This window comes from Hirundo rustica, chromosome 4 (genome assembly GCF_015227805.2).
Source record: "Hirundo rustica isolate bHirRus1 chromosome 4, bHirRus1.pri.v3, whole genome shotgun sequence".
Taxonomy (NCBI): Eukaryota; Metazoa; Chordata; class Aves; order Passeriformes; family Hirundinidae; genus Hirundo; species Hirundo rustica.
In genome coordinates this window covers 14,908,720-14,922,470 of record NC_053453.1, presented here as the reverse complement: position 1 = coordinate 14,922,470, position 13,751 = coordinate 14,908,720, and the positions used below count along the sequence as shown (strand labels likewise).

The 13,751-nt window shown below is 38.7% G+C and overlaps 2 protein-coding genes across 2 annotated transcripts; one reads left to right on the top strand and one right to left on the bottom strand.

The window, feature by feature from the left end:
• Positions 1-128: 128 nt before the first annotated feature.
• TPRKB (TP53RK binding protein) lies at positions 129-4,778 on the bottom strand. Its single transcript, XM_040061991.1, has 4 exons — positions 4,449-4,778; positions 3,855-3,977; positions 3,384-3,560; positions 129-2,575 (listed from the first exon to the last, which is right to left on the bottom strand). Exons 1-4 carry the CDS (start codon positions 4,587-4,589, stop codon positions 2,489-2,491), a joined length of 528 nt encoding a protein of 175 aa, XP_039917925.1. The 5' UTR covers positions 4,590-4,778; the 3' UTR covers positions 129-2,488.
• Positions 4,779-4,804: 26 nt separating this feature from the next.
• Positions 4,805-11,887, top strand: ALG10 (ALG10 alpha-1,2-glucosyltransferase). Its single transcript, XM_040061990.2, has 3 exons — positions 4,805-4,986; positions 5,245-5,442; positions 7,220-11,887. Exons 1-3 carry the CDS (start codon positions 4,822-4,824, stop codon positions 8,273-8,275), a joined length of 1,419 nt encoding a protein of 472 aa, XP_039917924.1. The 5' UTR covers positions 4,805-4,821; the 3' UTR covers positions 8,276-11,887.
• The last annotated feature ends 1,864 nt before the right edge of the window (positions 11,888-13,751 follow it).

The window sequence follows — 13,751 nt, the reverse complement described above, 5'->3', positions numbered from 1 at the left end:
GACAGCAGCACAAAAACCCCTGGTGATCACGGTTGTGGGACAGGCAATGGAAGTGTACTGGAAGTCAAAAACAAAATCCCAAATGCACCCCCACCAAGGGAAAAAAAAAAAGAACAACTGACCACATATCATGATGTAGCATTTACTTGTTAAATTCATAAATTCTGCAGGTACAATCATGCCTTTGAAGCACTGGAGGCTGAAATAAGGTATTGAAAACACTTCAGTTTCCTCTTTCACCTTGTGAAAGAGGAGGTAAGTTATGAAAGTTCAGAAGAGACTGCTGCGGAACATTAAATGTTTTGAAAAACATATATTTTTTCTTAAATTTTTGCTTTCCTGGAAAACAGCCTTGGTTGATTTAACAGTAACATTAGAGAGCTAAATTAAATAATATTTAATGTTTTCAGAAAGACAACTGTATCTTTGCAGGGTGAACAAAATCTACTTTTATTACCAGTTTCTGTAAATATCTCATTTACCTTGGATAATGCAACCATGTCTAGGGAAAACCTGTTGTCTTGCAGGGCATAGTCTTCAATGCAAACAGACCCAAATCATCTGCCTGACTGAATGACACTTTGGGACTTCAGCTTCCAAAATAATTTCCTCTAAATGCACCCATGAGAGTACCTCATTTGGGTATCACAGTAGATCACAATTTAACTTATGTCAACAGTAACAAGCTATTTAATGTCTCTACACCAACTAAATAGATGGAGAAGTAGAAACTGGGAACCCAAGTTTGGAACTTGTGTGTCAAAACTTTTATGCATCAATCATTTATTACTATTTCTCCTGTATTAAACAGACCAGACAGATGGTTTACATGTGTTCAAAAAAGGCAGTGGTTTAAGTAAGCCTGTCTGCTGTTATTTTAAACTAACAAAAACATTGTAGTTCAGCCAGTAAATCTTATGATATATTCCATGTACCAACTGGACTGTCAGAAATGGAAAACAAGTCTCTTATTTTCCATGGTCATTCTCACAAGCTGGTGTGACACACTTTTGTTTTTAAAGACTCAACTTCTTCTAAGCTCCATTTTTTACTACCATCTCACACTTCCCTTTAGAGAGGATGATGCATTCTGTAAAGCCATCTTCAATGCAAGAAGTCAGCACAGCCATTTGTCCCTAATCCTTTGGTAAACCTTGTAATTCCCTTAGTACTTCGTAACTAAATTTGCCATTGGTCTGGTTGGTAAGAATAGGATGGTATTTGTACTACTGTGTTTTAACTAAGGGAAGACTTAACTAAAATCAAAATGCAAAAATTGAAGCTGTACATTTCTGTATTAAACACAGAAACAGACAAAACCAGGTCTGTCTGTCAGTTCACTGGTCTGTTTACTGTCTGGGACAACATTTCAACTCTAAGACTTACCTCTCCTTCAAAATGTATGTGTAAGAATGTGAGACATTCTCTTTCAAAGATCTTTTAAGAACAAAAATCATAATACCTCAGAAAACATCAGGAAAAAAATGCAGAGAGCTATAGTTTTATGCACATCACAGAAAAACAATACAGCGTAAAAATAACAAACAGTACGGATTTCTACCTAATTAGGACAGTAGTTTTACTTAATAGGATGCATACATGTGATTAAATGATAACACATTCACAGCTGTTGCATCTGGTGACTACTGGAAATCAGTAGTCCTCCTAGTTCTCTTTGATGGCCTTTCCTAGCAGTGGTTCAAAAAACCAAGACAAGTTTTATGTCCTTTCAGAATGTTGTGTAAGCTCTATTGACAATTTAAGTGGATACAAACTATGGTGCAAATTTGTCCATGAATTCTGCACTTGGAACCAGGCTCTAGGAGTTCAACATCACCATGCATATATCAGTTATGAAGTAAAAGCACCACTCCTTATCCTTTAAAGCCAGCAGTGGATGACATCAGACTGTCAGGTGCTAACACCACCACAGCATTATCCACACAGTCCTTGTCCTTCCTTGAGCACATCTCTGATGCCCCTGCTTCACACTGCCACTGGCCAGCACGGTGCTCCTCTGCCTCCTCCTGTCCTCAAAGGGCGGGCAGCAACTGTGTCCCAGCAGCACAAAGAGAGAGATGCTGCTGATTGTTTATGGAAATTTTTTTCTTTCTAGCCCATCAGAAATACCTGGGCTGTAAAGATGACTTTTCTGGCAATAGTATTGTTAAAAGTATATCTTCCATCAGGTTGCCAAAACAAAACAAATCAGAGCACATTCAATAAAAATTATTTACAATGTTTGAACCCTCTCTGGGACTACCAAAACATTTGACAAAAGACAAAAGTATAGATTTCCAGCTTAAAGTACTGCCAATTTTCCCTTGTCAAGAAAAAGGAAGAAATGCCAATAGCAAATTCTGCTTGGCATGCTCTCTGTGCTGATAACACAGCTCAGGTTACCCTTGTGTCCAAGCTTGGTTAAAGCTCAGATGTCATCAAATTACTCAGTACCACTTCACTTCCTCTGGAATTTATTTCCACATTTTCACAAAACATCTTTTGTTGACATTCTGCAAACAACACTATCCAATAAAGTGCCGATTTTTTCTTCCTGTGGAGTAACTTTGTAGATCTGCAGAAAAAAACAGCAAGAAAAACAGGAAATATGTATAAGGAAGAAAAAAACTGATGACACACCTTCTAAAAATTTGTACACAAGAAAAGATTATTCCCTTCTCCCCCACTTTTACATTGGAAATTCCTATTTTCTTGGGACTGCAAGACAAAATTTGGACTGAAGCTCATTCTGAAACAGCAAGAACAAAGAAAGCTACAAAACTGAAGGTGAGCAGCACTTTTAGCTCCACATGTTAAATGCTGATTGGTCCAATTTTATTCCTATGTCTCCTAGCAATAGTTTGACAGACATGACAAAGAAGATTTAAGTTACTTGAATTTTATCATGTAGGAGACATATGCTTCAAAATACCTATTTAGCATGAAGAGCACAAATGCCCCAACACAGCTCCTAACAGCTAATTAACCTGTTTTTATTTCAACCAACCCTACTGGGACTATCTATGTACTTAAGCTTATGAAACTGCTCATGACTGAATTTTTTAATTAAATGAATATCTGCCTGAAAAACAGGAATCAAAAGTGATTGGATGGTAGGCAGCAATTAGGATTTTATTTTTATGTTCCAATTCCCTGACTACATTAATAATTTGAAGACTTAAACTTTATGATGTTAGAGTGTGACAACTAAAACTTGTTTCAACGAAAAAACTCTAAGAAATAAGCAAGGTCCACTTAAAACAAGTTTGCAGTTGTGCTAAAGAAATTCAGATCCTAAGTTAATTATATCTGTTGATATTTAATCAGACAACTAAATAAACTGTCCTTTTTCTCTATGTCAGTCTTCTCTTTTGGCCACACACCTTTTTAACTTTGGCAGTGTCTGTTAGCTGGGGGAGTTCATCTAGGGAAACCTGCTGGCCTTCCACCTGAGATGCTATATCTGCCAGATTTACGGTCTTGTCTCCATCCACAACCAGCACAATGAGCACTGCTGTGTCACTGTCTGAAATGCCAAACTTTTTAAACGCATCTGAAATCTGAAAAAAAGAGAGAAAAATTAAAATATTGTGAGTCACTTTCTTACTACATATAAGGAACCTTTTCAGTTACTGTGCCAGATACGCCAACAGTATAAATTGACAGACATTTTACATTAATGGAATTCTGACAAGCTACAAACCACAACAGCACATTAGTATTATTAAAAATAACTATTAAAACCTTCTACTAGTAGCCAGGTAGAGTGCTAAAGGAATACATATACTTAATTTGGCTGTGTGGATCTTAGCAAGCTTGTTTGGCAAAACAGAAATTTGTTCAATAAATCTTACATTGTTGCTTGGTGAAAGGCTGAAAATAATTTCTGCATAGAGTGTTCTGGTCTTCATTTTACCTATCTTCTGGAGATGCACTGCTTTGTTAGCTGCCACAAGAATCTGAAAAGGATCTACAATCTGTAAAACACAACAGAAAGAGTTATACAGACTTAACCTACTGTTTTGAAATCTGGAAAAAATCCTGACCCTATTTTGATAGCCTAATTCTAAAAAAAAAAAAAAAAAAAAAAAGCGCCTAAATCTTGAAACTATTTATGGATTAAACAGGTCAAAGGCACCAAGTAGTAAATTTCTGACAGCATGAATTAATTAGCACTCGAGTTTACACACGAAGCAGACTTAAACTCCACGAAGCAGGATGTGAAATTAATCAAAACAATGTTTTCGGCCAAATTTGCCAAGGCTCTGTGTTACACAGACAAACCCTTCCGCTGTAGGACACGGTAATGAACTCAAATGAGGGCACTTGAGCAGAGCCCGGAGGTCGCGCAAAGCAGCTCGAGTGCCAGCGACTGCGAGCACGGGCCAGCTTCCCTGAGCTCCCACGAGCATTTCCACTCGGACAGGGCGGCACACGCATTCCCTCACCATCGCAGGGTTTATCAGTGCCCCGTCAATGCACCCTTCCATGGCTTTCTTCCGCAGAGCAGCGGCATTTTTCACGCGCTGGAAGAGCAGCAGCGTGACGCTGCGGTCAGGGAACAGCTCCAGCCGGTGCGTTCGCTCCATCCCGGCAGCGCCCGGCGGCCTCAGGGTATGGGCGGCACGGAGGCGCCGCTCGGCCCGTGGAAAACAGCGCTAACAACACGCGGCCACTCACACCGGGGGCTCAGCGCTTCCTACAGCGATCCCCCGAGTGCCGGCCCCGCTGCAGCCGCTGCCCCTTCCTTCCCGCCCGGCCGGGTGCCGCGCTCGCCCCGCCCCGGAAGGGCGGCCCCATCGCGGCCGGCGCGGAGCCGGCATGGAGCGGGCCGAGGCCTACGGCTTCTCGGGGGCCATGAGCGGCGCCTTCCTGCTGTCCTGCCTGCTCTTCGCGGCCGTCAGCCGCCGGCAGCGCGGGCCCTACATGGACGAGGTGTTCCACGTCCCGCAGGCGCAGGCCTATTGCCACGGCCGCTTCCTGCAGGTCAGGGAGGGACTCAGCCCTGCAGCAGCAGCGCAGCGGCCGCTCGGGGCCGAGGTGGCCGAACGCGGGTTTGGTACCGGGTGGAGCAGCGGCCGCCGGGCCGCGCACACGGAGTTCAGAACCGTCAGGGCAGCAATGGCAGCAGCTGTCTGAGCCTCCGGGCCGGGCGAAGGGGCCGTGGCGGGGCGGTGGGGCCGTGGCGCGGCTCGGGGCCCGTGTCACCGGCGGCTCCGTGACGCTGTGTGTGTCGCTTTGCAGTGGGACCCCATGATCACCACGCTGCCCGGCCTGTACCTGCTCTCCGTGGGAGTGGTGAAGCCCGCGGCGTGGCTCCTCGGGTGGACGGGAAGCGTGGTGTGCTCTGTGGGAATGCTCAGGTTTATCAATCTCCTCTTCAGTGCTGGGAACTTCTATTTACTGTATTTGCTTCTGTTCAAAATCCATCAGAAGAGTAAGGTACGGTCAAAGTGAAATAATTTTATGCACTTGTACAAGCAACGTTATTGGCTTGGTATGTGTTCCCTTCACTACGTATGTGAGATGTTCTCAGTTTTATATAACTGCGAGTACCACCACCAGTTTGGCTAAGATGGCACATTCCTATTCTCTAATATTTTTTTAATTTTTTTTTTTTTTTTTTTTTGCACGAAGTGCAATCCTCTTAAAATTCATTCTTGTACATATGTAGAAGGAGTCTTATTGAAAGTTAGTAGATATGCAGACTTAACTCTACAAAGGTCTGAATGTTCATGTAGTTGGCATTGCTTAAGAGTACTCACAAAACTTGAAACAGCAGCTCTGCAGCTGCTCTGTGAGCAGCCTGTGTCATTTAGGGGGATTTCTTCTTTTTCAGCTGCAGGCATTTGGATTTGTCCTTGTTGAATTTCATCATATTTTTGTTACCCCATTCCTCCAGCCTGTGTGAGTCACTCTGGATCGCACCTGTGCTCATGAGCAAATTGCCTGGTCCTGTCCATACAGTGTCAACTACAGACTTGGTGACAGTGCTGCTTTCTTGTCTTTGATAACGCCATTGAACAGGACAGGTCCCAGTATTGATCCCTGTGGTACCTGGGTTGTTACTGTCCTTTGGTGACCAGTTCACCATACAGCCAGTTTTTACCTATCCATACATCCAGACCATAACAGCTCAGCTTGGATACAAGAATGCTGTATATTTAAAATTCTGGAGCATCCACCACTGCAGTATAGAAATCGTTTTAGTGGTTAATGGCCTATTTAAAATCCTTCACGTTAGTAAAGTAGCTTAGTTTGACTTTTAACTTTAAAACATTTTTCCTGTTCCCTGATAACTGAAGGATTCCTTTACTATAAAGAAAATTTCTTTTGGAAGAACCTCTTCATTTTTAAGCACATGATAACACTGTACAGAATTAGATTATGTAAATAGTTTCCACTTTCAATTTTATACTTGGAAGTAGAAACATAAATGTAAGAAAAAAGTTTAATGACAGTAGGCTAAGCGTTTAGTGGTACTTGGACATTTCTTTGACCTGAGTGTTTTCTCAATTCCTCTTGTAAGGTGATGAGTGGCTGTTTCACCCTGCACTACATCATTCAGGAGCATCATGCAACATTTTTTAGCCTTGTGATTTGTGGTGGTGTTGTGTAGTAAATGGAATAATTGGGAAGAGTTTTTAACTGCACGGTCTCCTACCTTTTTTAAAATTTCTGACTGATGAATTACAATGATTATAAACAATAACAGCTGCATCAAAGATTAGAAACTTGGAATTGGACTCTCTGTGGACTGGGTTCAAAAGAGGTGACAGTAGAGGCACAGAATGGTGTTGTCTCACAGATAAAAAGATTCTGATGATGAGATTGCAGGGGCATAAGCCATTGATTTTATTTTCTTCTGCCCCTTAGTGCAGCCTTTTTATCCAAGGTAGGGGAGCAATTATGCTCCCGCCATGATTTTAATGCCACAAATATGTGCACACCTGACATATGAAAGAAGTTGGTGTATTTTTCTTTGCCATATTTTTAATTCACCTTCAGTAATGTTCTGTAGTTTTCACTTGGGTTTTAACATTGTGTGACTGTATTAACATAGCAGGAGCTTAAGAAAAATGTAGCATTTGTGCAGTAATGGAAACAAAGAGCATAGGAGATGTTAAATTGTTTTAATGGAATTATACTAGTTTTCTTTTAATACGCTATTTTATTTTCTTGGACATTGTCTAACCACATTTTTCTGCTTCTTCTTTAGGCTGTGTCTGGCTTCCAGAGAATCTTGTCGGCATTAACTCTTGCAATGTTTCCCACCCTCTATTTTTTTACATTCCTTTATTATACAGATCCAGGGTCAGTATTTTTCACTCTTTTTTCCTATTTAATGTGCCTTTATGGTAACCATAAAACTTCTGCTCTCCTTGGATTTTGTGGCTTCATGTTTCGTCAGACGAATATTGTGTGGACAGTTTTTTGCGCTGGAAATGTTGTTGCCAAGAAGCTAAATGAAGCCTGGATGATTGAATTGCAGAAAAAGAAAGACGAAAAGATTTCTTCCAGGAAAGGATCATTTTCAGATTTGACCAGAATGCTTCAGTTTCTTGTTGAATATCTCTTGTCACCTAAAAACTTAGTTACACTTACTGCTTTAACTTGGCCTTACATCTTATTAGTATCTATCTTCTTTGGTTTTGTTTTCATCAATGGTGGAATAGTTGTTGGTGATAGAAGTAGTCATGAAGCCTGTTTGCACTTTCCTCAGCTGTTCTATTTTCTGTCCTTTACTGGTTTTTTTTCATTCCTTCATTTATTGACCCCTACTAAAATCAGGAAATTCCTTTTGTCATTGCGAAAGCACCCTGTGCAGTATAGCTTAATCACTGTCATCTCTTTATTCCTGATCTGGAGATTTACCTATGTCCATAAGTATTTACTAGCAGATAACAGACATTATACATTTTATGTCTGGAGAAAAGTGTTCCAAAGACATGAGCTTGTAAAATACCTGTTAGTTCCATTCTATATATTTGCTGGCTGGAGTTTTGCTGATACATTAAAATCAAAATCAATATTCTGGATCTTAATGTATTTTGTATGTTTATTAGCAGTCACAGTTCCTCAAAAATTGCTAGAATTTCGTTACTTTATTTTGCCATTCTTAATATATAGGCTCAACATTCCATTTCTGTCTCTGTATAGACAACTTCTGGAGCTGGCTTTTTTTATTTTAGTAAATGCTGTAACTTTTTATCTTTTTCTAAACAGAACGTTCAAATGGGAAAATAGTGATGAAGTACAGAGGTTTATGTGGTAATTTTTTTTGATACTTTTATATCTGTAGTAAAACACAGTTCTGTTTCAGGACTGGACTCTGGAATGATACAATGTTTTGCATCATGTAAGGACTGTTTTCCCTAGCTGGAATTGGGAAGTAAACTCTTTGTTGCAACCAAATGCAATATCTGTTATGGTGTGAAGATACTCCATATATTGAATTTATGAGAATTTTAAAATTCAGTATGAGGGGAAATGTAAGGCCACCTTTCTGTAATTAATGTAAAATAAGGGAGATGTTTACTGTCATTTTTCATGGTAATAAAATACTATGTAACATGCCCTTGAAGGTATAGTTTATAAGTATGTTTCAGAACTTTCTCTTTTACAAATGAAGAATTTCAACCTGTTCAACCTTTTTGTTTATTTATCTGTACGCATATTTATTCCTTAGGCCATTTCTTTTTAGTTTTACTAGTGGTCAAAGTATGAACCACTACACTAAAGTACAATGTTTTGAAAGCCTCCTACATCTCACTGAATTTTCATTACTTTTTTTGTCAGTAAATGCTTATATTAGTTTTGTAAGCAGAATGTAGGCTCTTAAATCATTAGAGCACTTTGAACACTTTATTTCAAACTGATAGTTAGAAAACACAGTGGATGCTATGTGTATGCACCTTCTTTGGAGGAATGAATGTTACTGTACAATAAAACATAAATGGCACTTGATAATGTGACGTGTTAGAAAGGGAGTAGTTTACAGATGTCATACTGCAACATGCAGTGGATTGCAGCCCTCTTGAATATTTGAGCTTTTATGTCCTGTGGTTCTGTGCTCACAGGTTTCTGCTGAAATCGACTCTGAGTGCATTCCTGATTTGCACTAAGTGTTTCAAAGATCTTTAATGTAAAATCTTCAAGAAGTAATAATGGCATTATTGAAGTATTCTTTTAAGTATTTTTCATGTTTAATGGAACTTGGGTGTGTATATTTTGTTTGACAAAGGTAAAATGCTATGTATGTATGTATATATATTTAAAAGCATCTGGTGTGCATTATCATCAGAGTAAATGAAGGCTGTAATGGTTCCTGTCAGTAAATTACTTTATTAAGTCTCAAAAATATTTGATTGCTAAAGTATGTGGCAGGGGAGAGCAGTGTCCAAAACTTCAGTACTGTGTAGTTTGGAGCTGTGTCCTGGCTCTAATTCCCTCCCTGTCCTAGTACTGTGATGGGTGTGGTGAGCTCAGATTCTGGTCAACGCCTTTCCAACCCTGTTTCTCCTAAGGAAACCCTCGAGCCACTCTTCAATGAGTAGGTGTGTTTGTATTGAATTTAAGGTATTTTCCAGGTCCCTTTTTGCTTCTTGGCCTTTTGCCAGCCTGGTAAGTTGTAAGTGTATACTATAGGGAAAGTTATTCAATCAGTCCCCATTTGCTTCTTCAAGTTGAAGGGACAATGAAACCTGAAATGGATTGCTTTTGAAGAATCCACCGTGGTTCTGGCAGAGTCCAGGATGTTGTGTTGTGATTTCAGTATCACGGATTTGGGAGGGGAAGTCTTGTGTACCTTCTGCTTCCAGTTTGATTTTTGTATGCCATGCCAATAAAATCATAAGATGAAGGGCATTTGCCTGCTTAAATGCAACTTCATTTGTGCTGTGAAATACTGAGTTGGTAACATGGAAAGGCATGGGGCTCTGTCTAGTATTCCAAGTTGTATCTTAGATCCAAAGTTTTTTTCTGGTTTTATGTAGGGGAGGAGGTGTTAATTCCCTTGAGGAAAAAAATTCCCTTTCAAAGATCCCTGTGTAATCTACAGGTGTTTTATCCAGCATGTCCATTTTTACTGTTTCAAATGCCATCCATGATGAACTCTGGTGAGACTGTTCATGCTTCCTGTTTTTAACAGAAATAGCAGCTGTGTTTCAGGTGAAAAGCACCAGTTTAAATATGTACAATTTTAAAGCTTTTTTGTTGTTGTGAAAAGTGAGTGCAGAAAAGTCCACCAAAATTTAGAGCACAGTACCTTTCTAATGAGCTCCACCCCAGGAGACACAGGAAAAATTACACAAAAAGAGATGTCTGCAGCCTGGTGGGGCTGTTTCACCAGTACTATGAAATAGCATAATATTTTATAATGGAATTTATCACTATACTTACAGGTTTTAGTTTAAAAGTACAATTATGCTTAATATGTTTTACTCATTTGAAAGCAGGCTGAATTTATAAAAGTTTATTTAAAGAGGGAAGTTGATGAATTACTAGAGTATGAGAGAAGACTGTTTATAGAATAAAGCTACGTTTTCACTTTTGCCTGTGAGCCTGAGGGTGTTTGCAGGTAATACTGAATGTTAGCCAAGTCAGTCCAGAAATCAGAGGGGGTATATTTGTATCAGAATTGGTCATAAGGAAAAGTTTTCAAATTCCATCATATTTCCTAGAACTTTGACAAATAGCAGTAACACTTGAAATTCATTGAAAAGTGGATTTTAGTATTTTGCCACTGAAATATTTCCATTATAGTTGTTTCTAATTTATTAGCCATTTTCCTTAAAGACATGCAGAAAGGGCTGTATGCATCCTGCTTATCCTGCCAAGGTCTTCTAAATTCAATAGAACAGTAATGACTTTAGGTTAAATCTCAGCAGGTGTAAATGAAATTTCTTACCACAGCTTTTAAATGTTAATTTTTTGTAAATTTTATTAGTTATTATTTTAGAATAAAATCACACTCATGTCTGGAAGTATTCAAGGTAAAGCAAAAAATAGCACAGCTAACATTTCTATAATGGCCACTTTGAAAAAAAGGCTCAGTTTTAATTTTTCTTAGAAATAAGATGATTTTCAGTAACTGTTGCCATAATAAAAATAGCTGAAGTGACAGCATGGCTGAATTGTTTTGAAGTGTGGGGAAAATACAAACACTTGAATATTTTTTTATTTTTATTTAAAAATACGTTGTTATTTAGCAAGATGGGAAGTTTGATAATCCTTTGTGCTGTGAACTGCATTTCCTGCTATTTTTGAGCATTCTATATTTCATTCCTTTTAACTTTGATAACATGTTCTTGTTCAAAATTAGCAAGAATTTTATAGTATAAGTGATGCTGAAATATTTTTTCTCTGTTAATTTTGTAGAGGGTTGATAAATAAGATGGATTACTTCTGTTAGAAAGTAAGGAAAAAGTATTCTATATTGTCTGGGGGCAGTTGAATTTTGTCCTGTTAATGCAGCTTTGCTGTTTCCTGTTGTTCACAAGGTGGCAGTCCTGTGCTGTCTTGTTGAGGTGACCAAGTGCTTAGTGCAATGCTGCTTGAAATCGTGATGTTGTTCCAGCAGCACTCTGATAATTAGAAAACTTCAAGTTCTCTCATGGCTGGTTGCTTATTTTAGTTACTGATTTAGCTATAATATCCTTGCTATTTTTAAATACATATAGTATGTTAAGTTTTACTAGGACAAGTTTTGTTCATCCTTAAAGTGTCTTTCCGTCATTTTTTTCTGTTAGTGAAATTTTCATGTCTGCTCTAAGACAACAAAATAACACTTGAAAGAAATCCTACTGTTGTAAAGATGTTTTTTTAGCAGAGATTAGCAGATATCCTTTGGGTGTTTCATTATTAAATTTCACAGTATTCTTACTTTCTTTGCATATTAATTCTATTTATTTCTGTCTAAGAAGAAAAAAAAAAAAAAACCCTGAAAGACAAATTGAGAAAAGCAGAATCATGGTGATTTTCTAAAATATTCACTCTTATTTGTGTGATGCATGTTCGAAGTATAAGTGTCCCTTTGCCCTATAGTAGTCAATGTACCACCTTTTAAATGCATCATCTGGTTTTCATTTAATGAAAAATTGTAAAGCCCAGTCCATGAAAATGCTTCTAATTATCTTAAACTTTGTCTATATTCAGTATTCTAGTAGTCTAGGTTTTTTCCCCTAAAAAAACTTGACTCTCCTTGCTTATCCCTTGTTAGATAAGACATGCTTTTTATTTTCAATTCAGTGACATTTTCCTGTCACCTGAGGCATGTTTTATAGAAAAACATTCTTCTTAAAAGTATGCTTTAGATGATGCAGATAATTAGTTTTGCTAACAAACATCCTTTTGGAAACAAAAAGGATCTCTATGAGACAGAAATGCTAATATTCCCAGCCATGTGTAGCTAAAATGCCCTTAATTTGCCAGTTTTTCTGCTTGATCTCAGAATATGTTCAGGACCTCATGCTGTTCTTCAGCTTCACGGATAGTTGGGATTCAAGGAGCAGGAAGCAAGAGGAAAAATATTTCTGCAGATCATTGTCACTGCAGTGCTGCCATAGCTGGGAGTGTGCAAGGGAGCCAGGAGCAGGAGTGAGTGGGTGCTTTTGGGGATTAGAGGGCATCACTGAATTTAGCAGAGCACAGTGGCTGGCTTGGTGATAGGGGAGAGCTCCTTGCCATGCACGAGTGGGAATGTCTTCTCCAGCTGCAAGGAGAATCTGCTTGTTGCTAGAGCTGCCCAGATCTCTGGGAGAATGATCCTGCTGAAATCTGACAGTGAACTGCTTTGGTGGAAGATGTTTAGTGCTTCGCTGTGCATTTGTAAATAAAAAACTGTTCTTGCTGTGTTCAGGAAATGTGAGCTTACGTGAGGCACAGCTGTGTGTCGCAAATAGGGAAGGAGTTGCTTTCATTTTTATGGAATCATAGAATCATTAAGGTTGGACAAGACTCACAAGACCACTGAGTCCAGCTATCAACCCAGCACCACCTTTTTTTACCACTAAACCTTATCCCCAGCTGCCACTTTCATGCAGTTTTAAAACCTTGGAGGGATGGTGATTCCACCACTTCCTGGACAGCCTGTTTCAAAGTCTGACTACCCTTTCCATGAAGAAAAAATTTATAGGGCCATTTCATCTGGTCCTCTCACTTGTTACATGGGAGAAGAAATAAACCCTGACCTGCTACAACCTTGTTTCAGTGACCACTTTCAGACACCCCTTTTAGACCTATAAATTTCTTATATGTAAAATACATTTTCCTGCATTTTCTTGCGATTCCCATTTGATTCCCATCAAATCTCAAACAAGGCATTGTGTGGTTGATTTTCATATTGTTAGTTGCCTGGATACTTTAGTGGGTTTATAATACAAAATTGATGTGTCTTAAAAAATAAACATTGTTAAAGCAATGTTTCCTATGTGCTTTGTATCCTGGTTTTAAGTAGATGTAAATTAATATCCAATGCATTTAATTCAAATTGGCTTGAACTCCTATTAATAACAGCAGTCTATGCCTTTTCAAAGATGTAATTGCAAGAGTTCATGTCCTTAGCTGCATTCCCATCTTCTGTAATGAGATTACATTTTGACATTTTCATATCAACCCTCCTAAAAGTATTGTCATAGAAATAATCTTGTGAAAATATAATGAGAAAGGAATGGTGATTATCACTGGCAAGAGTCTAATTTTAGGGCACTACTTCAGACCTGCAAGTTTAGTACATGTAAATCATGCTGCAT